Source organism: Macaca fascicularis, chromosome 8, assembly GCF_037993035.2.
Source record: "Macaca fascicularis isolate 582-1 chromosome 8, T2T-MFA8v1.1".
NCBI lineage: Eukaryota > Metazoa > Chordata > Mammalia > Primates > Cercopithecidae > Macaca > Macaca fascicularis.
Genome location: NC_088382.1, coordinates 109,378,454 through 109,406,294, shown reverse-complemented (window position 1 = coordinate 109,406,294; position 27,841 = coordinate 109,378,454). Strand labels below are relative to the sequence as shown.

At 38.0% G+C, this 27,841-nt stretch overlaps 1 protein-coding gene across 35 annotated transcripts in view; it reads right to left on the bottom strand.

Moving 5' to 3' along the window:
- VPS13B (vacuolar protein sorting 13 homolog B) overlaps window positions 1-27,841 on the bottom strand; it is an 857,597-nt gene that overhangs the window by 93,630 nt on the left and 736,126 nt on the right. For 34 of the 35 annotated variants that reach the window (XR_012416558.1, XM_073999176.1, XM_073999180.1 and 31 more), the window contains 3 exons: window positions 17,912-18,108; window positions 6,933-7,114; window positions 4,852-5,201 (listed from right to left, as the gene is read on the bottom strand). Coding sequence is in view for 33 of the 35 variants with exons in the window: in XM_073999176.1 (XP_073855277.1) it covers window positions 4,852-5,201; window positions 6,933-7,114; window positions 17,912-18,108 (729 nt within the window). In the remaining 2 variants the exon portion in view is untranslated. Of the gene's footprint in view, window positions 1-4,851; window positions 5,202-6,932; window positions 7,115-17,911; window positions 18,109-27,841 lie in introns of those variants that run through there. The other variant, XR_012416559.1, reaches the window with a different exon arrangement.

The window sequence follows — 27,841 nt, the reverse complement described above, 5'->3', positions numbered from 1 at the left end:
AAAGCCACAGTTTGTACCCTACAGAAAGTAAGAATCATTTAGGTAAAACATCCCCAGATCCCTTAAGGGGGAGGGTGGATATGTGTGTGTGTGTAAATCTGCTCAGGGAGAGATGTAAATAAAACCATAACTTTCCCTCTATTGTTAAGAGGCTGAACATACAAAACAGATCAACTCCAGAGTCACTGTAAGCCAAGTTGCAGTTTTCATGAGAAATAATGTGAGTTGAAACACTTTTCGGTATCTGTTTCAGCTAATAGTCATCAATCAGCTAAAATCCTTCATTAGTCAGCTAAAGCGCAGCAAATTAATAATATGTTCCTGTGCTGATAACTCCTTTCTCATTTAATGGTGCCTCCACTGGTTGTTGCTACATTAAAACACTGGCAAAGTAATAAAGTATTTCTGTGCTTACTCTTTTATCACTCTAGTTAGACTATGGCTTAAAAGCAATAAACACACTTTTGGTAAACTTAAAAGAATGCTAAATAAATGATTAACTTGAGAATATAAGAAAAAAATCATAAGTAGCTAATTCATTTGCAGATAATGGGAGATAACATGTTTCTCCAGTTGGCCTCTATTTCCCGTATGGATCTAAATAATGTCAAAATGCCACACTCCATCATTTGCCACTTTACTGAGAAGTAGGGGAGTAAACAGAGATACAACTCAGAAGCATTGTGATTCAAGTGCAGAGGAGGCATGAGGCCAAGGAGACTACAGATGAATGTACCTGGAATCCAGCCTGGGCCATGACCAGACTTGTACCCATCAGGATACAGACTCATCTTGGGAAACAGAGTCTACTCCTAGTCATCCAAAATGCCCTTGAAGTAGGTGGGCAGGCTCCATGCTGCAGGTGGTGAAGTGGCCCTGACATACCTCATTTTTCCAGAGGTCCTTGAGGACTTCTAAGCCCTCTCGCATCATCCATCTGTTCCCATTGAACTGAACCTTGCTTCACAGTCACACTAACCACCAAAAGAGTTTCTGGCTAAGTGAGACCAAAGTACTCATAACAACAAGCATCGGTCATCTACCATGATACTCTCTACTCTGGCTTTTAATGGTAGCAATGATTTCAAAACTTGCCTGCTGTTGAGTTTTAGATGAATTGTTTCACCCAGCCCCTGCCCATGCCTCCAACTGTATCTTGAGCTACTCTCCATTTGCTGACGGCATTTGTTCAGGACACTCCAGCTCCACCAGCCTTTTCCAGCTGCTCCAGCACTATGCTGACCTCCTTCCAACTCATCCAACACATCAAACTACTTCCTGCCTCAGAGCCTCCCTCTGCTTAGACATCTTTTTCTCCATTTCTTGTTTGACCAACTTGTTTCTATTCAACTTTCAGATTCCTGTTTTAAGGCTGGTTTTAAGAGCAGCCTTCTGAGATCCTCCCGGGTCAAGTTAGGTTCTCCTATTTTATGCTTATATAAGATTCTATATTTCACCTTCAGAGCACTTGTTAATTTGTACCATTATGGGTTCAATATTGTCTCCATAATTAGACTTTATGCTGCAGAAGGGCAGCAACCACGTCTGTATTCTTTACGGTTTTATCTCTGGTATCCAGCATAATGCCTGGCCGATAAATACTTAGGAAATAAACAAAAACTTTAGTAGATGTAATTTGTAAAACTATAATTATATATTCACTGTACAAAGTTAGAAAATAAAGGGGAGAAGAAGGGGAGGGGAGAATAAGGGGAGGGAAAATTAGGAAATACAGAAAGTATGGATTTTTAAAAATCTTTAATTTTAAACTCAGCAATAACTACTATTAACATTTTGGTGAATTTTCTTCAAGTAATTTTTCCCTTCTGAATGTCCTGCCTGTTACTATTCTAGTCTGTCCTATCCAATCCTTTTTTATATATTTATCTACAAACCTTTAATCAAACTGGAATCATAGTATGTAATTAGTTTTGATGAGATTTTTCCATTGAGCATTATATAATCAACATGAACTGCTCTACTTGTAAACATTTTTCTTTCCTTTCAGTGCGAGTACAGACATGAAGAAAGGAATATGATTCCAATCTCCCACTTAGTTACACATCCTGAGATTAAAATTCAGTTTTCATAATGAATTGGGATCAATCTGCTGGTAACACAGAGGTTAAGTTACCAGATGGGGCTTGAGTAGAAAAAAAATCATATTACTTTCTTCATCTCTAAAAACTGACCTTTAATAAATGATGAGGGTTTTAGGAAAAAATGTAAATTAAAGAACACAAGGGGGTTGTTTACATTTTTCTAAAGAATATTCAAAGTCCTCAGGGAACTATTTCTCTACTGCTCCTTCATCTGTAGAGTTCATTATAACTGTAATAAGTTTAAGCATTTCCTGGAATGTTTTAAATTCTGTTATAATATTAAAAAGTTCATATGTATTTGACGTCACATCATAGATGTTGAGCCTCAGAATGCTCACTTGGAATTGTAATTAAAAGATGGCTTATCCACATTTAAGTTTCATCGAGTGTCATACAAGCATTTGCAATTAAACAGAGATACCATTTTGGTGTTAGAGAAGACACATAAGTGTAACCTTAAGAAAAAAACCCTTTTAATACTATTTTGTCCAAATCTGGGAAAGTGACATAGAAATATAAAACAGATTGCAAGTGGCATTTTGGATCCTTAATCGGTTTTCACAAAACAGTCATCATTTATAAAAGAGAAAAGAAAATCTATAGCCAGAGAAATCAGACACTGATGAAGGCTTCTGTTAATCTTGAACTCATGACCTAAAGGTGGAAGGCCAAATTGTTTCATGCTTCAACTGTCTGGTCCATCCACACTGGGGAAAAATGACTTGTCTCCAATATGAATCCAATAAAAAGTATGTGGATAACTAAAATCACTTTGCTTGCTTATTAAATTCATATTTTTCACTGGCAGCAATTATACTGTATGTGAGCAGTATACACACAATAAAATTCAAGTTTGGGAAACTAAACTTCCCTTTCGAAAGGGGATAAACCACATTCAGAACATCTTAGAAACAATGAACTTAATAACCCTTTGTAAGCCCATTTCAATGTCAAATGTCCTATAATTTCAAAGCAGTGCACGTTCATATTTACTTTAGAATACACAGGGTTAGGTGCCTACCACATTAAAACTTGGTGGCAAGTACCCTTGACATGAGAGGAAACAAGAAAATTACAGCAACAATTACAGAAGTATATCCTCTTGTGGCTCATGTTAACGTTGCCAAATCCCTGTATAAATCAGAACCAACTATTCATAGAATGTACCTGTCAGCAATATGCTACGTGACATATGGCTCTACTTAATCAAATATACAATTCCATTTAAAAAAACTCAGAATATTCCTTCAAGGCACTATGTTAGCCAGTCAGTCATTCACACTCTGATGTGGTTTAAAACATTTAAATATTTATGCACCATATTTTATTTATATGTATAGCTGTGTCTAAGAGAGTATTTTTACCCTGGGAGGAAACTGGTATTTCTGAAGGCCATTTTGCAGTAGTTGCTACACATGAGTCCCCTTATAATGGCTCTGATACCAAGACAAAAATATCCTGGGTTTAAATGTTCTATCAATGATTCTTTTATATTTTCTAGGTTTGTTTTTTATTAAATGCATTGTTCAAAATATGACCAAAAAACAGAAATTGGATCCATAGAGGTTTTTTTCACATGGCTATTTGAACCAGCTGCAAAGATTTAGATCACACTAGCTCTTATTTTACGCATGTCCTTTGCAACAAGAAAACCATGGAATGCCCTTAAAAAAGATTTTTAAAATATAAAACAGATGTGTTATCTTCTTTCCCTTTGCTATTGTAGTGCCATGTTAGGTAATTAATTCCTTGGTCTTGTATAGGTCTTCATGCATATAAAGAAAAACATTTATTCCCATACAAATTCTTAAGTTAAAGAACAAAAGCTTCTCTTCCCTTTAGCTGCTCCATCCCAGTGGGGGATGAAGGACCGTTTCTCTTGGGGAGCCAGCTTCACACAAATGTGTGTAACATATACAAAATGTGGGGAAAAGTCTCAGCTTAAATAGCAACACAAACTTGATGGAAATACGATCTAACACTAAAATCAGTAAGGGAAACAGAAGTGATTTGTTCTTAAATCGCTGAACTTATTATCATCCAAATATTCTGTGAAGTTACTTTGGTGCTAGCAGACATGGACAGGTTTCCCATTTTAAATATGCCACTTATCATAGACTTATACTTCATCCCTTTTTTTGGTTTGGTTTATTTCTGATAAGAAATAAAAGTTAAACAATTATTAAAATAATCAAGGCTCTCTAACTGATTAAAAAAATCCATTATCCAGTACTTTTTAGTGAATCAAAAAGTCAGAATGAGAGTAGAGGAAAAAACTAAGACTGTATTGTACTCACATATTTCATCTCACTGCTTTTTGTTTGTTTGTTGGTTTGAAAAGATGGAATGCTTATCATCAGAAAGGGTCACACAGGTTCTTTATTTCTGCAATGGACACTTAGACAATTTGATACATAGCTAAGTTGAAGCTTTGGCAAACTAAAGCCAAAATACTTGGAAAAAATTTCTGGGAATATGTTACTTTCCACACAGATGTGGTACATTAGTCACAAAAATGTGGGCATGATCTCCAATGCATGTGTAGAGAACCCATATTCTCCAGTGTTTCAAAAATAACATGTATCACTTTGCCAAAACAGAGAAGGCCTCAAGTATAATGGTGCCCATCAAATTCTTCATTCTCTCACATTTTTGTTTGTGTTTAACTTATTATCAGAAGTGATAGCATACAGAACCTAATAAAATATCATATGTGACTAAACTGTAAACTGTTATGGAATGTGCATACCTGTTGCCAAGCTTGTATTGCAGTGTTTAGAGAATGGACTACATGCTGTCCAACGTTTACAAATACAGAATCAACTATCACGGTGCAGTCAAGCAGCTTTTCTACTACATCGCTGGAAACTGCCATCTGCCCGAAGATGCTGAAGGGTTTTACCACACTTTGCATAGTGACATTTCTGCACTCTAGAAGTTTACAGTCTGCTTGAGCTGAGAACTGGATCTCCTGACAGACAGAACCATTATTCCACTGTCGAAGATACATGTGTGGTTCTCTGAAGGAAACAATCATGTATTCTAGTTCAGATGGCATATTTCTATCAGAAACAAATGGCTGTAGGTACTGTGGTGCAGCTGTTGAGAAAACAAACAAGAAAGACAGCAATTAAGATGAGCCAATACTTTGTGAAAATAAAGGGTGAAATGACATTCAAACTATTCACTTTTTGATTATTGAAATTAGTTTTTGGTGTTTAATAAATTCAAATTATTTCTTGAAGATATTATAATCTTTGGATTCCCATTTGATATCTGAAAACAAAACTGTTTTGTTCAAGTAGGCCTCTTAAATATATATTGTCCAGAAGTTACTTTCACAAAAAATTGATCACAGAAGCAAATAAATAAACTGAAAAGCAGGTATCCATCTAAAGAGAATTTTATAGAACTGCTCTGTATCTACCAATTGAATCTCAAAAACCAAAACAAAAATATGACTCAAAGAGAGTTAGAGAAAGCAGGTTAAACTCCATTTTTGCTGAAACGGCAAGATGCTTAACAGCAGCTATTTTTTTTTTTTTTTTTTTTTTTGAGACAGAGTCTTGCTCTGTCGCCCAGGCTGGAGTGCAGTGGTGTGATCTTGGCTCATTGCAACCTCTGCCTCCCGGGTTCAAGTGATTCTCCTGCTTCAGCCTCCCTAGTAGCTGAGATTACAGGCACTTGCCACCATGCCTGGCTCATTTTTTTGTATTTTTAGTAGAGACATGATCTCGATCTCCTGACGTTGTGATCCACCTGCCTCGGCCTCCCAAAGTGTTGGGATTACAGGCGTGAGTCACCATGCCCGGCCAGCTATGTTTGGTTTTAATCTGATTTTCTCCTCCTCCCTTTATTACATGTAGGTTAAAAACCTAATACATGAATCAACATGTATCACCTAGAAAAGGTTTGGTACAGAACATAAAGATTGAGAAATAATTGTTCAAATAACATTAGTAAACTTATAAAAGGCCACCTTTGGTGTGTGGGAAAATTTAAACTTCCTTCTAAACTTGTAAAAATGATACCCCTTTAAATTAATTTGAGACTGTGCCTATCTTTTGTGGAAGGTGCTCATGCTTTTGAAATCAGGCAATACCAAGTATTTTTGGAATCTATTTGCTACTAATGTAATGACTCAGGATGCTGAACAATAACAGACATATTTCTTTCAAAGAGATCTGATATGGTTTGGTTGTGTCCCCACACAAATCTCATCTTGAATTCCCACATGTTGTGAGAAGGACCCGGTGGGAGACAACTGAATCAGTGGGGGAGGTCTTTCCTGCACTGTTCTCCTGATATTCAGTGAATAAGTCTCACAAGATCTGATGGTTATATAAAAACTGGAGCTTCCCTGCACAAGCTCTCTTTGCCTGCTGCCATCCATGTAAGACGTGACCTGCTCTCCTTGCCTTCCACCCTGATTGTGAGGTCTCCTCAGCCATGTGGAACTGTAAATCCATTAAATCTCTTTTTCTTCGAAGTCTCATGTATGTCTTTATCAGCAGCGTGAAAAATGAACTAATACAAGATCATAATTGGAATTATAGTAAAACTAACTTCCTTGAAAAATTCTCATTAGGTAGCATTCAAAAACATGTCAGCTCAATACCATTGACAATTTATATAATAGGTTCATAAGCTGGTTCAGAAGTAAAGGTTATGCCTGTGTTGCCAAGTCAACCCCAGGATAACTTTGCCACTGCTCGCTTTATACTTCCTGAAGATACGTTATCTAAGACTGATGACTTCTGTTCTGAAAACACTCAAGAGAAAATGGTAAGTATTAAATGGATGTTATTCTGATGCTAAAGAAAAGAGTACCTGTGCCTAGTTGGTCAAGGTGATGACAAAGATGAAATTCCAGGTGTGCAAACTGGAAGGAAACGCAAAGGGATGGGACAAACCATGGGGTAAAGCAGGAGTCAACTCTGGTACAGGCAGCCAGGGCTGTTGGAGTCACAAGTGGATCATAAGTGCTTTGAGAACCAGACTCACTTGCAGAGCTATGGGAAAGAAGTGATAAAAGAAGTTCAATAACCAAAATTGCCCAATATTACATGAGTGAAATGTCTTTTTATAAGGATTTCTAAAACTAGTACTGAAAATTCTATAGTCAATATTTTATCAAATCTTCAGTATTTTCTCGAGTAAATTAGTTTTTTTTTTTAAAAACTAAGTTCGTTTTTGGCCAGGTGCAGTGGCTCATGTTTGTTATCCTTGTACTTTGGGAGGCCGAGGTAGCAGGATCACTTCAGCTCAGGAGTTCGAGACCAGCCTGGGTAACACAGTGAGACCTCATCTCTACAGAAAATTAGCTGGATGTGGTGGTATGCACCTGCAGTCCCAGCTACTCGGTGGTTGAGGTGGGAGAATTGCTTAAGCACAGCAGGTCAAGACTGTCATGCACTACATTCCAGCCTGGAATCATGTTGATTATTCTCTATGAATTCTTCACAGAAAACTTTCAAAGGATTCCTCAAATGCCAACTCATGCTGATCTATCTCCAAATCAATTTGCTTCCATCCACATCTCACAAAATTTTGGGCCATTCGTTCTGTTATTAAGATCAGTGCAGTTCAGAGTGTGACTCTGCCACTCAAAAACACAATACTTCAGTGTCACCATAAATATTTCACTTTTTTTTTTTTTTTTTGTGAGACAGAATCTCGCTTTGTCGCCCAGGCTGGAGTGCAGTGGCGCGATCTAGGCTCACTGCAAGCTCTGCCTCCTGGATTCACGCCATTCTCCTGCCTCAGCATCCCGAGTAGCTGGGACTAAAGGCACCTGCCACCACTCCCAGCTAATTTTTTGTAGTTTTAGTAGAGACGGGGTTTCACCGTATTAGTCAGGATGGTCTTGGTCTCCTGACCTCGTGATCCGCTCGCCTTGGCCTTCCAAAGTGCTGGGATTACAGGCGTGAGCACCGCACCTGACCAAATATTTCACTTTTGTTTTACTTCTCCAGATTGTCCATACCCATATTCCCATAGGGATCAGTCAATATTCTTCATTAAGCACTCACTCCCTACTGTAATGGGTGCCATAAAAGTTATGACCTTGTCTAGAAGAATTAGGGTTCCATGGACAATTACAATGCATGGGTCCTCTCTTGCCCATCCTCTTAACATTATTTTATACAAGTTAAATCTTTATTTTTTTTTTGAGACGGAGTCTCGTTTTGTTGTCCAGGCCAGGCTGGAGTGCAGTGGCACAATCTTGGCTCACTGCAACCTCTGCCTCCCAGGTTCAAGTGATTCTCCTGCCTCAGCCTCCTGAGTAGCTGGGATTGCAGGCGCCTGCCACCACGCCCAGCTAAGTTTTGTATTTTTAGTAGAGATGGGGTTTCACCATGTTGATCAGGCTGGTCTTGAACTCCTGACCCCAAGTGATCCACCCACCTTGGCCTCCCAAAGTGCTGGGGTTACAGGCATGAGCCACAACTCCCAGCTTATATGAGTTAAATCTGATCAAAACAAGTTAAATCTGATTAAAATGAATAGTGAAGGTATCCATAGAAGGGAAGATGTCTGCACATGGTGGCTGCTGCTGTGCACAGGAAGCATGCTGCCTAGATTGCATTAATACTAACAGGAGCACAAAACCTGGGAATTTGGGATTGTTGGAGGAGAACAACAATCCTGTTAATTGTGGATCACCGAATTGATGTTGTCCTGTTAACTGTAGATCACTGAATCGATGTTGCCTTTTCCCCACTACTCACTATCTTTCACTCCCTTCTTTTCATGCTGAAATATGCTCTGTAGCTATCACAGCCTGGCTCCCAAATCCATGAGGAGCCTAAAGACAAGCAATGTGATTTACAGTGTCCTAGGAAGAACTGTGACAGGAAACACTAAAGAAAGAAATCCTTGATTTTCAAAGAACTCACAGTCTAACTGGTGATACTCAGTACGTAGACATTTACAAAAATTACCAAACAGAACCAACCCCCAGGAATAGGCAAGTGGGAAGTGCTGCCAGAGTGGAAACACAAGAGGAACTTAATGGCATGGGTGAATCATGTGGGATTTTCAGAGGTGTGAATCTTCCATTGGGTTTTGAAAGAGGTTGTGAAACAGGCTGGTGAAAATGAAAGCTAGGAGCATTGCGACATGTTTACTGAGTTGTTTAACCTCGAAGAGTTTAGTTATGTGGTGTAAGCATTTACTGCAATGCTAGTAAATCTCCATTGCAGACAAAGAAAACAGACTTTGGAGCACTAGGTTATTGACTATGCACAAAAACGCAGCTAAGTATATTCTTAAAACATCTATAATGGGCACAGTAATCCAAGTAACTTTCTAGGAATTTGTAGAGTTAACAAAAGATTTCATTGGCAAGATAAAATTAAAACTTGTATTTATTCAGAAAGAGGAAAATATATTAGTTATATATGTGTTTTACGCATTTGAACTCTTTCCCTTATACTACTCATGTAAGTTTTTAGAAATAGGGCACAATGTTAGTCAAAATATTACTAAAAATCCAGGCAAGAGTTCTATGGGACCAGTTTTTAAAAATGGGTACACAGTTTGAGGGGTTTATCTGAAGCATTTTCCTGGCCAATTACAGTTTTTGACACTCTTGATTTATTTTTCTATCTCCTGAGAGTGGCAAATATTATAATATATTGCAAAAGTTTGCTAAAACATCATGAGTATCTAATACAATATTTACTTGTAACAAATTGGTTGATTCTTCACTTTTCCTAAATTAAATGCACAAAGCAATGGTAAGACATATTTTTAGGTATATACAGTAGCTCCTGAATCATAAAATCATACTCCAGTAAGCATTAGTGCTAGTAGCACTACTCTAGTCAGCAATACTCCTTCAATCTTGAAATCCTGACTAAAATGGTTACTAGGTTAATCTGTATGCAAAAATTAAAACTTTTACTTAAAAACTGGAGTCAACAAAATCACACACTTCTTAAACACAAAATGTGGTATATGTAATTTGAATATACTTTAACTCTATTTTACATTAGCACATTTATAGTTTTTGATATTCTTAACTTAAATCACCATTATATACTATAAAAGTAGCATTTATGTGTTTACCTTTCACCTAAGGATTAAAATGATCTAAGTACAATACGACTAAATAGTCATAAATATGAGTGATGACTCTGCTAGAGACTTGCAGTAGCTACATTTGTATAATTTCCCTAATTAGGTACAACAGTGAACTTTAATCTGATTCAGATCTCAAAAGGTCAAACATCAGATGTATAATAAGCAGAAAAACAAAAGTAAAAAAATCTCACAACTTATAGTATTTGTATTTCAATACTTCCGCTTTTCCCAAAAGACTTTCAAAACAGGTCAAATTCATGGCCAATGGCAGTGTTCACAGAATTATCTGGTGCTCTTCACTTTTTTTTTTTTTTTTTTTTTTTTTTTTTTTTTTTTGAGACAGAGTCTCGCTTAGTCGCCCAGGCTGGAGTGCAGTGGCGCGATCTCGGCTCACTGCAAGCTCCGCCTCCCGGGTTCACGCCATTCTCCTGCCTCAGCCTCCCGAGTAGCTGGGACTACAGGCGCCCACAACCGCGCCCGGCTAATTTTTTGCATTTTTAGTAGAGACGGGGTTTCACAGTGTTAGCCAGGATGGTCTCCATCTCCTGACCTTGTGATCCGCCCGCCTTGGCCTCCCAAAGTGCTGGGATTACAGGCGTGAGCCACCGCGCCCGGCCGCTCTTCACTTTTAACATGCTGGAAAATAGCTCCTGGAAGCAAGATCTCTCAAATAGTAATATACACAATTCACGATTCAGTAATTTATTCAGAGGGTTATTTAAGTGTTATTTTAGAACAGTGGAAGCATTCTAGACAGTGAGAAGGATGGCATGTGTTTTACTTATACCTTCATTTTAGCCAAAGAATTACTTACCAACTGTCCTGAGTGACCTATAGAAGGGATCAATTATTTAAACAAGGAGTATCCAGTACATTTAGATGTAGACTGATCCTATCTTAATGGCACTGTGGGGACCCAGGCACAATCCCTAAAGATCCAGCCCTGAATGTCACTTCTGTAAGGATCCCTTTATGGTAATAAAGATTTTATAATGTAGTATAATATAGCATAGAGATTAAGACATGACTTGCTCCTCCTTGCTTTCCACCATGATTGTGAGATTAAGCAGAGAATGACCAAGGTAGGAGAACCCAGAATGAAATGTATACACTGCTATAATTTATATTGTAGTATTAGGCAAGTTATTTCACTTGGCTAAATCTCAGTATTTTTCATTTATAAAATGAGTACAGAAATTAGACTTACCTTTTTCAAATATTACATGAGTTACTGCATATAAACTACTTAGCATGATATCTACCATTCGATTAAAAAAAAATGATGAAAAAAAATCCATTCTTCTTTTTCTTGTTGGCAAGACAAGGTACCATACTGGCTATATAGGTTAATGTTAATTGATTCTCTTTAGCTTCCTAAGAGGGATCTCACAACAGCATATTGGCATTCATCTCAATGGGGCACTGTCTCTCAACGTTGGTTCACATAAATTCTCCCCTACACACTGCAGGAACACTGCTCTGTCCACCCCTGGAGAGTGCTGAATGGGTGAGAGAGGATGCAGGAGGACGTGTGTGCCTGTTGCACTGTGTTTCTTCCACTCCTTACAATGGTTGTTTTTCAAATGTCTTAACCCTAACTCAAAATAACAAGCACACTTTTATTGTAATCCAGTATACACATATAAAACAGGGGAAAAGGTTTTCTGAAAATACGACACACACTATTTTTTATTGTGATAATATATTAACATATATAGCATAAAATTTATCATTTTAACCATTTTAAAGTGTACAGTTCAGTGACATTAAGTACATTCACATTGTTGTGCAACCATCACCACTATGCATCCCTAGAACTTTTTGATTTTCCCAAGCTGAAACTCCATGTCCATTATACCCTCACTCCCCATCCTTCCCTCCCCACAGCCCCTGGCAGCCACCACTATACTCTTTATGAATTTGACTACTCTTAGGATCTCATATAAGTAGAATCATATAATATTTGTCTTTTTCAAACTATTTTCTATTTTATTTTATTTAAAAAAATTCCAGTTGTAACCAGCTATTTCATAATCCATGAATGTGCTCCAATTTGTAGTTTGAAAAATAACCTTAAATGAGCCTTCAGGTAAAACACTCCTTTAAATCTAACTTAAAAAAAAAAAAAAGGAAAAGTAATCTCCCAAGGTTCATAGAGTAGACAACACGACATAGAGAGCTCATAAGTACCATCATCCAAGAACTCTGAGACCTGAGCAGCACCTGAGTACTTTGGGGACTGTGTATGCAAGAAGGACTACATGGCAAAGGCCAACTCCCTGGAGGACTTCGTATACAGAGTTCAATCACCAACTAAAAGAAAATAGCAAAGGGCCTCAAAAGCAAACCTGGGGAAAAATGTAAGTATTCCTTCCATTCAACGAAGAGAAGACAAGAACTCAGCTTTAGCCCTAGGGAAGGGTAAAGGAAAAAATTTTCTGGATAAATCCTGGATTATACCAGTGCGTAACTAGAAACACAGGTGACAAAGCAGGTCCAAACGTCAAGATTTATGTATAAATGGCTTATAACACTAAACGAGTTACCCCAAAATCTAGATACATCTAAAAGTGCAGACCCAAGTAGCCAAATGGAGAGAAACAGTATCTAGAAGGCCACTGTCACTTTTTGGGAGGAGAGAGTTCAACCAGCAGAGAGAAAAGAAATGATTCAGGGACTTATCCATCATTGCGCTTTCTCTGATTCCTCCACTGTCTATATATACAAGAATCAAGGTTTTGGAAAATGAAAAGGAGTTCTTCACACTCACACACTCATACACACACAGGCTGTGGATCACTGTCTCAAAGATTCCAAAATATGAGTGGACAGTGATTTCTTTAATGAGATCTTAAGGGAGTAGGAAGAAAAAAAAAAAAAAATATATATATATATATAAAAGCACATCCAAAGATGGAAGCACTCCATACAACTCACCAGAGGTTTAATTTTTATCAAATGAAGAAAGAGCCAAACACCCTTAAGCCATTTCTCTTTCCAAGATGCCTTCTGTCATAAGTCAGTATTTGGGGGGTAGGAATAAAAACTCCTTATAAGCAATCTGCTCTCACATGCTTTAATATTGTGAGAAGATGACCGTGAAACATGGACAGGAAAGTACCAAAGTCTTGGCACAGATCAAGAATTTAACGTTATCATCAAACAACTTATACAGAATTAACCAGACATACATATTGAGATCTGCAGTTACTATTGTGTTATATGATAAATGTCTGTAATTTGTGTGACTTTCCACAGCCAAAATAAGTATTTCTGGAATTAGCTCTTTAGGGGTGAAGGTAAGAGGGAATAAATAAAGTAAAAAGTTCTTCTGATCCATCAGAAGACACCTGATTGATTTCAAACCCAGGGAACCTGCCAGTGTGGCCCAAGAGAGTAGGGCTCACGACTCCTTTTCCCTTTTGTTCCTCCCAGGGCTAGTCACCTGGTAAGAAGTTGCCAATTGCAAATAAGAGTGTGTGCTTGCTGGATGTCTTCTGTTTGCTCTCTTGACCCACCTTCTACCACTCCCCACCTTCTTCTTTGCCTCCAGAAGGGAGCATTCTGGATTGCACCAACAAGCTACTTTGTCCTCTGGCTTGTCCTTGGATTCAGTCAGTGGGAGGTACCCACAAGGTGACTTAGAAGGCAGAAGGGTAGTGAGGTAAGGGTATGTATTTTCCCGGTTCCTTTGTAGCCAGATCTCTGTACATTAGCTGTGTTCCTCTATCAAACATAGCTACAAACACCCACTCTGAGTTAGAGTTTTGATAATGGCTCTATCACTTGGCTTCTTTTGGCCTAAGATTGGGACAGTTTCCCAGGGTTCCTAGCCCACATTTTTGTAGTTCATTAAACTCTCCCCAGTCACCCAGTCTGAGTAGCCATCTGTTTCCTGTCAGAACCTGACTGATAAGAGGTTTACTTAGGCTTTGGAAACAGGCAATGGGTGTGGACAAATACATACGTGATGGGAGTAGCATAAACAGCTGAAATGGATAGCATGACCAGGGCTCCAGAGGCTGCATCCCTTGCCTCTAGTCCAGTGTACAGCAAATAGAAGGGGAAGGCTTTCAAAGGTCAGTACTATAAAGGTCAACATTTACTTCAAATGCTCCCTCCCAAAAACCATAATATGATCAAGCAAACCATTAGTTAAAGATATAGAAACCTAACTAATGACTCATTTTTTATTTTTTGAGACAAGGTCTCACGTTGTCACCCAGGCTGGAGTACAGTGGTGTGATCTTGGCTCCTTGCAACCTCTGCCTCCTGGGCTCAAGCAATCCTCCCACCTTGGCCTCCTGATCAGCTGGGACTACAGGCATGCACTTTTATGCCTGGCTAATTTTTACATTTTTTTTTGTGGAGACAAAAGTCTCACTAATATTGCCCAGTCTGGTCTTGAATTCCTGGGCTCAAGCCATCTTCCTACCTCAGCCTCCCAAAGTCTAGGGACTATAGATGTTAGCCACTGAGCCCAGTCAATTATTGACTCTTTTTTGTCTTCAGTCATTTGCACCGGGGGCTCCCTGTCATCCATTGAACTGGTTAGCGCCTATTCATTCCTTAAAGTCTCAGTTTAGAAGTCAATCTCTCAACACCAAATAGCATATTGGTGATGGAGCCAGGCCTTAAACCTAGGTCTTCCACCTTGAAAGGTGTAATAGGCCAGGTGCAGTGGCTCACGCCTGTAATCCCAGCACTTTGGGAGGCTGAGGCAGGTGGATCATGAGGTCAGGGAATTGAGACCATCTTGGCTAACACAGTGAAATCCCATCTGTACTAAAAAAAAATACAAAAAAATTAGCCAAGCGTGGTGGCAGGCACCTGTAATCCCAGCTACTCGGGAGGCTGAGGCAGGAGGATGGTGTGAACCTGGGAGGCGGAGCTTGCAGTGAGCCGAGATTGCGCCACTGCACTCCAGCCTGGGTGACAGAGTGAGACTTCATCTCAAAAAAAAAAAAAAAAAAAAAAGATGGAATAGAGGTCTTCTATCTCTATTAAATGCTACCTCTATTTACATATTTAGAGTGATGCCATTACCACAAGAACATTAAAATTGCATCTCAATTATAGGCAAGAAGCTCCTCTTTTTAAATTAGGCTTCATGGGATATATTTTTGTGACCTTTCTTTCAGTAATGTCCAATAGTCTGATGTAAATCCTTCTCAAACCACTGAGACCATCCCTTATAAGACAATCTCTAATAATAAAAGTACCAGTTTTTGTCCAGATTTAGATTTCTCATGTGACAGAATATACTGAGGCTAACTGTAAAAGCATGAAATAAACTGTAAAAGCATGAGGCTAACTGTCTGCATGAAATATTGACATATTATCAAATCATTACTGTTTTCTTGCTAGAAATTGGATGAAACAAATATAATCCTTAATATTGTTTTATTATGTTGACTTTTAAACCAACTCTTCTAATTTAATTTCATTAATATCAATTTCTATCTGAAAAATGATTAATCTCAAACAATTTAAAGTGAGATCGATTGTGAAATACCAGCTAAGGTGAAAAATCCCTGGTGAGGACAAAGATCTGTGATTATAATGTCAGATGCCTGGTGAAAAATTGCCTGAATTTGATTGTCCACTTACATTTCTGTTTCCTAAAGGCTCCACATTTCTATACTGCTAAGCTTACCACGAAAGTAATTTTTATAAATGTTTCAGATTCAGAGGCATTAACATTCTCTACAATGCTTCTTTCGATGATGGAAATGCATTACTTCATAATTAGAATCAAGAAGTCATTTCTAACTCGATACTATTAATAAAACTCAGATTAAAAAAAATCAGTTTAGTTATCCATAGCTCTGTTTTCTGAGATTTCCTGGTTTCTGATGAGATAACCTAAACTTAGAAAAGGCAATCTTTCCATCCATGAAATAATTCATCACAGGATGGGTGTTCTTTTTATTGCTGAACTATATGCAGGTAAAATTAAAACACTACTTCTCTAATATATTTTCACTAATTCTATAATACTAACTAAACTGTTAGGAAAGTAAATATTTTTAAAGAGCCCAAATGACCTAGAACTAGAATATATGAAATATAAAACACAAAACACATTATTATCAAGCATACAAAATAATCAATGAAAAAGACTATGAGGCTACAAACCAAAATGTTAACAGAATTTATCTCCTTGTGATTATGGGTAGTATTGTTTTATTTTACAAATGTTCTTCAGTGAACATATATTAATAAAAATAAATATTTCCAAAGAAAAAGTATTCACAATAATTTATAATAAAAAGTAGAAACTGGAATACAAAGTGGTGTGCTATGATTATTACCTTGTAAAAGCATGTACACATATGGGCAAAAATAACGGTAACAGAGAAAAGAAAAAACACTTGATTTGCAAGGTACTGGAATGGTGGTTGGTTTTTTTCTGTTACTGTCAGAACGTTGTTTCCAGGGAAAGAAGAAGGTATTACATAAAAGGAATAAGATAACAACACTAAGCCAGCCCATGAGGAGAAGTGGCACGTAGGGCATCCACAGCAATGAACAGCATAGCCTCACAGTACACGTGATAGTATTTGATCCAAGAAAACTGTTCCACTGGTTGTGGTTTACTTTGTTTATTGTCTTTTATGGGGGCATGAGCAAAGGGGCTTAGCAGGTGTGCATAAGCTAGAAGTACTGAAGAATAGATTGCTGAAGCTATTTTTCTCTACTGTAAATTAGTGGATGTGTTAAGTAGGCAAAAACTGAAATGAGGATAATCTGGTCTAGAGATTTTGTGTGTGTGTGACAGGGTCTCGCTTTGTCAGCCAGGCTGGAGTGCAGTGGTGAGATCATGGCTCACTGCAGCCTCACCCTCTGGGGCTCAGGAGATCCTTTCCCCAATAGCTTCCCAAGTAGCTGGAACTACAGTTGTGTGCCACCACGCTCAGCTAGTTTTGTATTTTTTATAGAGATGGGGTTTCACATTGCCCAGGCTGATCTCAAACTCATGGACTCAAGCAGTCTACTCGCCTTGGCCTCTCAAAGTGCTGGGATTACAACTGTGAGCCACTTTGCCCAGCCAGCTCTAGGGATTCTTTATTGCCAATGAAGCTTTATAGGTGGATAAAACTTTATCTGCGTAAAATCCTTTGGGTATGAGTTATTTTGGTTAGCTACACAAGTTTCTTAGTGTCTGGAGGCTTGTCGTTTTTCTTTTCTTTTTTTTTTTAGAGAGTTGCACTTTGTTGCCCAGGGGAGGCTTGTCTTTTAAAGTTTTAAAAAACCAATTAAGATGAAAATATTTCTGAAATTTACCTTTTAGAAGGAGACAATTCAATTTTTTTTAAACATTTCTTTTAATGCCCCAGGATAATCATTACTCATATTGATTATTATGTTATTAAGCTTCTGTTGAGGTGTGTATATGACTGTATTCCTATTTTGAGGTTCAGGATGACTAGACTTTTTGTTTAGTTTGCTTTTTTGAATTTTTTTTCTTTTTATATTTAAGGAACAGGTTCTTAGTGAGGGCTCACAGAGCTGTATTATGAGTAAAAACACAGGATTTTGAGTACACAGACTTTGAAACATCAGATTTTGTCTTTCTTTGTGGTTCTCATCTGTTGTTCAGACAGACGCAGCTGCTAGACAGCTGAGATACAGTTAAGTGAGGGGTCACTAGATAGGAAAAGATGACTTGACCATAGTTTCCCAGTGTAATACTATCATCTCATCTTTCACTGAATTACCTTTGGTCATCAGCTCCATTTTGACTGCTGTTCAAGACAATTCTCCAAAGATCTGAAGATACTAATTTCTTCTGGTCATTCACAAGATTGACATCCGGCAACTGCAGTTCACAAACTTTGCTTTCAGACAGACTAAATTCTCTAAATGCAACAAAAACCTTCTGGAGTTCATCCCAGTATTCCAAGCTACAAGGAACCTATGTTAAAATAAAAAAAAATTTAGAAGTTGCAAATAGAAACTATGCTTTTATATTTGTTGAAATTCATATTAAACCTTTATAAAAGTTATAGCATTAAGACCTTTAGAGGAGAATAAGGTTATAAAAGACAGCAGTTTAGGATTTCTTTTCATATTATTATATATTCATCCTGTTTATTTTTAAAGAACAATTCAATAATAATACATATAAACAGCCAAAATTTTAAAAGTAATAATGGAGAACAAATTCTGCAAGGTGTTAAATGTATTATAAACCCATAGTAAGTAAAAGATAAGGCTAGTGTAGTAACATACAAATAGATTAAAAGAATACAATAGCAGAGAAAGGGCTAAGTACAGACAAAATCTTACTATGTAATGAAGGTGCCAGCCAGGCACAGTGGCTCGTGCCTGTAATCCCAGCATTTTGGGAGGCTGAGGCAGGCAGATCACCTGAAGTCAGGAGTTTCAGACCAGCCTGGCCAACTAAAAATACAAAAATTAGTTGGCCAGGCGTGGTGGCATGCACCTGTAATCCCAGCTACTGGGGGAAGCTGAGGCAGGGGAATTACTTGAACCCAGGAAGCAGAGGTTGAAGTGATCAGCGGTCACACCAGTGACCGTACTCCAGCCTGGGCAACAGAGCAAGACTATGTCTCCAAAAAAAAAAAAAAAAAAAGGTAATGAAGGTGCCACATCAAATAAGTAGGAGAAAGATGGAAAATGAAGTTTGCAAAAACTGACTAGTCACTTGGTAAAACCAAGTGGGTCCCTACAGCATTCTTTACACAAAAGTAAACTCCAAAATGATAAAATTGCTGAAGGCTAAGAAGTGAAAGTGTAAGACTGTAAGAGAAAAAAACATGCTAATATTTCAAAAATGTTATAATAGGGTAGACTTTTGTATGTATGGCATGAAACCCATGACAAAATCAAAATTAAAACAGTCAACTGGGATAAGACAGGTAACATTCGATGACAGGTGAAGGAATATTCATTCTGATAGGAGACAGCTCTTACAAATCAATGAGAAAATGATACATAATCACAGAGAAAAGACAGATTTTACAAGTTCCTCAACTGTGCCAAACGTCTACTGCAAGCAGAGCATCCCCCTGGGGGCGCTTCTGCATCATGCCTGTGGGACTTGGGAACAAGGGGAACCAATGAAAACATGATGCTCATGCTGCTTGCCATGCCACAAGCAATAGAGTTCTTTGCTTCTGGCCAAGCAGTCTTATTCCTTCTGCCAGCACCCATGAAACACTAACAAGATAACTTACTAGCTTGTACTGGGTAAAATCCCAGACCCTCACAGCAATTAGATCACAGAAGAAAAAATATAACCAGCCAGTAAACACAAAAAGATAAAAAGATACTCAACTTCACCAATACTCAAAGAGATTCAAATTAAAACAATAATGTAATATTTTATTTACTAACCTTTCAGTTGAAGAAGACTGACAGGTCTAAGTACCGTACAAGCATGAGAAAAAACAACTTTTTTTTTTTTTTTTTTTTTGAGACAGAGTTTTGCTTTTTCACCCAGGCTGGATTGAAGTGGCACAATCTCGGCTCACTGCAACCTCCGCCCCCTGGGTTCAAGCAATTCTTCTACCTCAGCCTCCTGAGTAGCTGGGATTACAGGCAGGCGCCATCATGCCTGGCTAATTTTTGTATTTTTAGTAGAGAAAGGGCTTCGCCATGTTGGCCAGGCTGGTCTCAAACTCCTGACCTCAGGTGATCCACCTGCTTCAGCCTCCCAAAGTGCTAGGATTACAACCATGAGCCACCACACCCAGCCAAAACTTTTTTTTTCCCTAGGAAGTATACTTCTAAGAATTTGTTTTACAGAGATTCCAACGCAAGAGTGTGTGCATACAATATATACGTATATACACACGTGTGTATGTACTTCAGTACTGTGTTTATTAATAAGAAAAGTTGAAACAAGTCGAATATCTGTCAATAGATTGCTTACATGTAACATGCAGATCTATAGAATGTATTTCTACACAACTGTTAAAATGAATAAAGAATATCTCTATGCCAGGCGTGGTGGCTCACGCCTGTAATCCCAGCACTTTGGGAGGCCAAGGGGGTGGATCACCTGAGGTCAGGAGTTCGAGACCAGCCTGATCAACAAGGTGAGGAACCGCGTCTCTACTAAAAATACAAAAATTAGCTGAGTGTGGTGGCAGGTGCCTGTAGTCCCAGCTACTCAGGAGGCTGAGACAGGAGAATTGCTTAAACCCAGGAGGTGGAGGTTGCCATGAGCCAAGATTGCACCACTGCACTCCAGCCTGGGCAACGGAGGGAGACTCCATCTCAAAAAAAAAAAAAAAAAAAAAAAAAAAAAAAAAAAAAGAATATCTCTGTGTATTAACAGAAAAGACATTTAGGAAATATTAAAGTATTTTGTTTAGGATAAGAACATGTGGGTTAATTCTATTTGTCTTGAAAAATAAAAGACTGGCTCAGATGTGTTTCCTTTTTTGGAAGCATTTCCTAATTACCATCCTCAGAACTGATCACTGCCTCTCTGTGTCATGTCTATACCTAGTACACTACTCTAACATAGGACTCACTATATTTTGTAATTACTTATTTATATGTTTGTCTCCTTTAGTAGACTCTAAGATCCTTGAGGGCAGAAATGGCACATTATTTAAAAAATATTCCTAGCACCTAACACACTTTTGAGAACATAATGGGATCTCAAAAAAGCTTCTTTAATGAATAGATTGCTCCTTAACCTTTGTTTCCTAAGTAAGTAATTCTCAATCTTTTAACAGGAATAAATGTTGAAATAAACATTACCTCCACCTATACTTAAGTTTCTTTTCTTTAAACAGTGACTTGAGCATCCATATATGATGAGATGCTGGAAGGAAGAGGGGAGAACAAAATGGATATGCAGAAGAGGGCAAATGTCATGAAACAGAAGCACACGTTCTGGTTAGTGCTAAGTGACATATCCATGGCATCACACTTTTAGCCACCATTTCTTGAAATTTTCTTTTTTCTTGTTTTCTATGACATAATTTTCTCTAACTTCTTTTTTCTGGGTTATTGTTCCTGTATTTTCTCTCAGCCTGAAATACCTCTATACCCCTTACTTTCTCACTGTCTCATGTTTAAATCCTTCACATCAATCAATAACCAAATCGACCACTACCTATCTCAGCCTTTTCACCTCCCCCGATGGAAAAATCCTTTCCCTTTTCTGAACACAAATAATTTTTAAAAATGGAAATGTCTTTTACAGTGCTAATCACTGTATACTTCATGTTATAGTTATTTCTGTACATGACATCTTCTCTGGTGGACACATTCCTTGAGGGAATGATTTCCATTTGGCTAAGCTTTGAATTTTCACAGCACCTGGGAAAGTGAATACAGCAAATGTTCAAAAAGAGTTGCTGAATAAATGAATGAATAATTCACGAATGAATGAATGAATGTACACATACTGGGTGGTTCAAACCATCTCTGGCACATGAAAGATTCTCCACAAAGAGGTATAGAAGTTGAAAGCGTGAACTTTGGATCAGATCTATTGGGATTCAAATCCTAGTTCCATTAACTTTTTCTTGGGAAAATGAATTTTTCTTTTTCTTTTCTGAGACAAGGTCTCACTCTGTTGCCCAAGCTGGGGTGAAGTGGCGTGATCACAGCTCACTGAAGCCTTGACCTCCCTGGCCCAAGCAATCCTCCCACTTCAGTCTCCCGAGTAGCTGGGACCACAGGCATGTGTCACCATGCCTGACTAATTTTTGTATTTTTTTGTAGAGACAGGGTCTCCCTGTGTTGCCCAGGCTAGTTTCAAACTCCTGGACTCAAGCAATCCTCCTACCTTGGCCTCCCAAAGTGCTGGGATAGTAGGTGTGACCTACTGTGCCAGTCCCAAATTAATTTTTCTAACACAAGTTCCCATATATGTAAAAAGGGGATGAGAATATAGCTACATTCATGAATTTTCATAAAAATTAAATGAGACAAAGCATTTTATTTAGTACCACAGAGTAAGATCTTAAGAAATGTTAGCCATTATTTACCCCTCTCATGCTCAAAGAACACTGTGGAAGCTTGTATGTTGTTACTAGAATCAGGGAAGTTGTAAGAGTTCTGATTATTAGATTTCTTAATAATGGATTGTACTTCTGGGAAGAAAATAATAAACTATGAATCTGGATGTTCAAGAACACTGTTCAATATTATTTTCTGCTACATACCTGTTAAGGTGTGGCCCTCCATATATGCTATGACTTCAGAGATAAAGGAATATATCATTATACATCTTTGCTTAACTACTCTCTGGACTGCCAGTGAGTCAGCCCTGTGGTTTGACACTCATAACAAGCAAGGGTGGAAAAGATATGGTAACTGGAGTATAAATCCCTACAGAGACATATAAAAATCTCAGTGGAGGCCAGTTGCAGTGGCTAATTCCTATAATTCCAGCACTTTGGGAAGTGGAGACAGGAGGATTGTTGGAGCCTAGGAGTTTGAAATCAGCTCGGGCAACTTGGTAAGACCCTGTCTCTACAGGAAAAAAAAAAAAAAAAAAATTAGCTGGGCATGATGGCATGTTCTTGTGGTCCCAGTTACTTGGGAGGCTGCGGTGGGAGGATCGCTTGACCCCAGGAGGTCGAGGCTGCAGTGAGCCATAATTGTGCTATGGCACCCAGCCTGAACAACGGATGGAGACCCTGTTTCAAAAAAAAAAAAAAAAAAACAGAAAACACACACACACACACAAGCAAACAAACAACAAAATCTCAGTGGACAGGGAAGAACAAATGAGTTGAGAAAAAGCATATTAATAATTTAATGATATAGTCACCTTGCTGTGCTATCAAATATCAGATCTTATTTATTCTATGTCTGTATCAAAACCTTACATGTGTCCCATACCATAAATATATATGATTATGTACTCATGCTAAAAATAAAAAATTTAAAAATGTGTTTATTATAAAATGTTGCATAAACACAAGTACAACAAAGAATATAAAACTGCCTATCATCCCCCCCAAAAGAAAAAGCATATTAATATACCCATTGTTTTTGGTAATACAAACAATGGAACGTAAAGTTCAACATAATCTTTTTGGTGGAGAGGTTATACAGAAAATATGCAAAAAATACTTGTTTCTGGCATTGTCTCCTGAAATTCTGCATTAAAATTAATATATAACAGCTTATAAAAATTAGCTGGCACACTGGAAGGCAGAGTAGGACCTTAAGGAAAAAGCAACAGTAAGTTTTGAAGTACAAGGCGAGGGTTGGAGTAGGTCCATAATATAAGGCAGTCCAAGCTGGGAACCGCTGTGTGAAGCCATTAGGTAGCCTAGGGGCAACGAATGTGGACTGTACCAACAGTGGGGCTTAGGGAAGGGCTTGTGGGAGCCTAAAATAAGAAATGTGGAAGAATGCCAAAGAAAAACTTTATTTAGTTCACAACTTGTGTGAAGCTGGCTCTGTAGTTACATACTTCAGCTGGAATATTCTCAGCTACTCTGAAAATTCATAAAACAATAGATAACTACTATGGAGATACATACCAAAGTATGTTAGTTATGTGTCAGAATTTTCCTTTATGTGCCCTATTTTTTCTCTGTTAACAAAGGCATATTAATAAATTCACTCCAAATGAAACCTCTATTAAAAATTTAAATTGTATGCCTTTATACATTTATAAAAGTCACATACTTATTCTTTTTTCCCATTATAAGAATATATAATCATCCTTCAGTATCCATGGGGGGTTGGTTCTGGGACTACCCACGGATACCAAAATCTATGAATGCGCAAGTCCCTGATATAAAATGGTGCAGTATTTGCATATAACCTAGGTACATCCTCCCGTATACTTTAAATAATCTCCAGATTCCTCATGATACCTAATACAATGTAAATGCTACGCAAATAGTTGTTATACTGTATTGTTTAGGAAATAATGACAAGAAAAATAAGTCTGTAAATGAGCAGTACAAACAAAATTTTCTTTCCTTGAATATTTTTGATTGGTGGTTGGGTGAATACATGGATGTAGAAGTGATGGATACAAAAGGCCAACTCTATTTGTCTTTATTTTGAAGACAAATTTACATTGAAGCAAAACCTAAAAACAACACTGACAATAATTAATATTTTAAAGATGATTTTATTCAAATATATATTGAACCATAAATTTACTTTTAAAAGCATATAGATATCATCTTTACATTATCTTATTTCTCCATCCTAAAAAAAAAATGTCATTGATGTCACATTTTGGATAAAATCCTGGCCCTACCACTTAAATCACTGCTCTATGACCTTGGGCAACCTATTTAATGACTCTGAGCCTCAGTTCCCCCACTTGTAAACAAGGGTAATACAACCTGTATTGTTTTTAGGCCAAATTAAGGATTTTTGACTTTATTTTCTTTGAAGGGTTGAAAGCAAACAAGTGATATCAAATTCATATTTTTCAAAGATTTTGGATACTATAGACAATGGATTAAAAAGAGGCAAGTGGCCAGGAGCAGTGGCCTATAATCCTCATGCCTGTAATCCCAGCACTTCGGGAGACCAAGGCAAGTGGATCACAAGGTCATAAGTTCAAGACTAGTCTTGCCAAGATGGTGAAACCCCATCTCTACTAAAAATAAAACAAAATAGCCAGGTGTGGTGGTGGGCATCTATAATCCCAGCTACTCGGGAGGCTGAGGCATGAGAATTGCTTGAACCCGGAAGCAGAGGTGGAAGTGAGCCGAGATTGTGCCACTGCACTGCAGCCTGGATGACAGAGTGAGACTCCTTCTCCCCCCTCCAAAAAAAAAAAAAAAAGAAAAGAAGAAAAAAAAAGGTAAGCATGGATGCAACAAGACCAATTAGGAGGTCTAGCTAGAAATGTTGATAGCTGAGAGTATGGTTGGTGGCAACAGAGTGGTATGTAGGAGATTCTTGGGACATGGCAATTAATAAGTCTTACTGATTGATTGGTTGAGAAGTGAGACGGAAGTGTCAAGAATAACTCCCAGTTTCCTAGCCTGAGCAGCCATATGGATGCTGATGTCATTTACTGGAATGGGTAAGACTGATATGTAGTATGTGTGGGTAGAGCAGGAGAGATCAGAAGTTCATTTTTAGCCATTTTGAGTTGCAGGTACCAATGAGCCATCCCAGCAAAAATACTGAAGAAGGGGTTGGCAATTCTGGAGACTGGAAGAGGGAGTTAATTGTGCTGATACACAGCTACAGTTTATTCAGCACTAGCCTTTTGTCAGGAGGGTATAGTGGAAAAACAGAGGGCAATGAAGTTTAGGATACCTATTTGTAAGAAGGTATTTTAAATGATGAACTAAGAACGCAAACTGGTTAAAAGAGGATATGAAAACGGTGAGCTGATGAAAAGAAGAAATCAGAGAACTACAGTTTAATGAATAGTTTAATGAATAACTGTAGTGGGGTTTGTTGAATAAGCAGGGCAGAGAGCTATGAAAGACTGTGAGGGAGCTTGAAATGCTGAAATAATGATTTAGGAGTCATAGCAGTTGTGGATGATGACAAGATCCAGGGCTTGTGCATGGGAACGAGTAGTTAAGTGGAGTGGAAAAGATTCCCAGAGATATGAGATCAAGGTAGGGTTTTGGCTGGGTCATTTATGGCAGTGAAGAAAAAGGCTGGCAGCCATGGGGTAAGGACTTGTGAGAATGGGAGAGGACAACCAAAAAGTTAGTAGATGGCAACAACAAAGAGAGATGCGGAGAATATAATTAGAGAGAATGAGAAGCCAGGGGACTTGACAAGAGGGTAAAAGAGTAAAGGCCAGTGGCATTGGTGAGCAAGGAGAACACTTACCCTCCTGGCCTTGAGATAAAAAGGACATGAGAGAATGAACAGCCTCCACATCAGAGGGTTGCAATGGTGAACTAGGTTCCAGGAGACAGCGAGATTTTATTCAAGGTAATGGCACAGAAGAGATGCTGGAAGAACAAGTGGAGGTTTAGTGGAGAGTTCGCTAATCAAGGAGCAGATGATCCAGAGGGCAAAGTGGAAGGGCATGGAAGGCTGAGGAAGAGGGAGGTTGGTAAGAGTAGGTACCGTATCTAGACAGGAAGAAATGCATCTTGTAGTTTGGGTGGTAACTAGAAAAGAAGGAAATGAAGCATGTGGTGGAACTGACATCTGATATAGGAGGAGTACAGACAATGGCTGTGGTTCTAAAGGTAACCTACTACTATTTCTTGAGGCCTGGCTTACATGCTATGTGTTCTCAGATTAGTATTCTTAAAAATAACAATGCTACCTTCTTTAACAGTCTTTTATTCTAAAAAGATCTTGTTTAATATACTGGTATTTCCATTCAAATTATTTTGCATTCATGCCAATTTTTAACAAACTTTGCATTAACTTAACTCACTAATCCTCTCTTGTCTTTCAGTTAGAAGTTGACATTGCCCAACTAATCTCTAGGTTTGTGGTGACATAATTAAGCTAAAAACCTAATGTGATCATATTGTTCTTATAACTTCATATGGTAGCAATTAATTATTCTCAAGGAATAACTCTGGGCTCTATTTTGTGTGATCTATGTAAAATAACTTTATTATGTGCTTTTAGGTTTGAAAGAGATGACGTGAATGATCTTCAGTTACAATATCTATAACTAAGGATTTGTTATTAATGCCTGTACTGAATAACTTGAAGGAAAGATGACTATTCCAAGAGTTTGGTTGCCAAAAAAATAGTTTAGAAAGCCTGAATATCTAGCACTAAGTCATGGGAAGTGGGAACAAGTAAATTGGTTTCACTGGAAAACATTCCACATGTAACACATGGTACATTTCAAATGACTGTCAAGACTATATATTTTTTATTACATTTTGTTTTCCTATCCATTATTTGACAAGACCTAAAAAATTAGCCAGCCATACATAATAAACTGTACTCTAAGCATATGTGGTCTTTGCATATGAATATATCTTAGGTTGTATATCTGCCAGTTGGTAAGAGCATATGTATTTTTGCATTTAAAATGTTATTCCACAATTTGTTTCCATTTGATGGCTAATTTGGGAAGATTTGCATGTGTGTTGGCCATTTAAAAATATTTTTGGTACAAAGAATATTTTGGCACTTAATTTGTTTTTATTACTTAATAGTACTGCCAAGACTGTTAGCAGGGTTATGACTGCCCATCTGTCCTCATGGATTTCTTTGCGCAGGGGCTGCTGAAGCTGGGCCATCACCCCTTTCTCCACTCAGTCCCACTAAGCAACCTAGGCAAAAGATACAAAGGAAGTGTCTTTGCTGTATATATGTGCATAATAAAGAGCTGGTAAGTAGAGAGGGGAGATCTAGCAACTGATGTAGCCTAATAGAGTTGGTAGGTAGAGGGGAGAGATCTAGCAATTGATGTAGCCTATCAGTCAGCTTCAACTATGACAAAACAGGGTAGCTGATGGTATAAGGCTGGTTAGTGAGTACAAAGCCAGAGCTTCCATTCTAGACTTAGTTATTAGAGTTTGGTTACAGCAGAGGATACTGTCTTCATCACTCTTCACGCCATATTTCTAGACTTCCCAGGGTGCCAAGTTGGGTAATTACAGCGGAAGAACAGCTATATATATACCATCATCTGTGGTTTGATAGTAGCAGTTAGTGATGGTAGCTGTGGTAGAAGAAACTACCTTTTGAATAGCCCTCTACAAGATACAAATTTACAGATTTTTCTTACA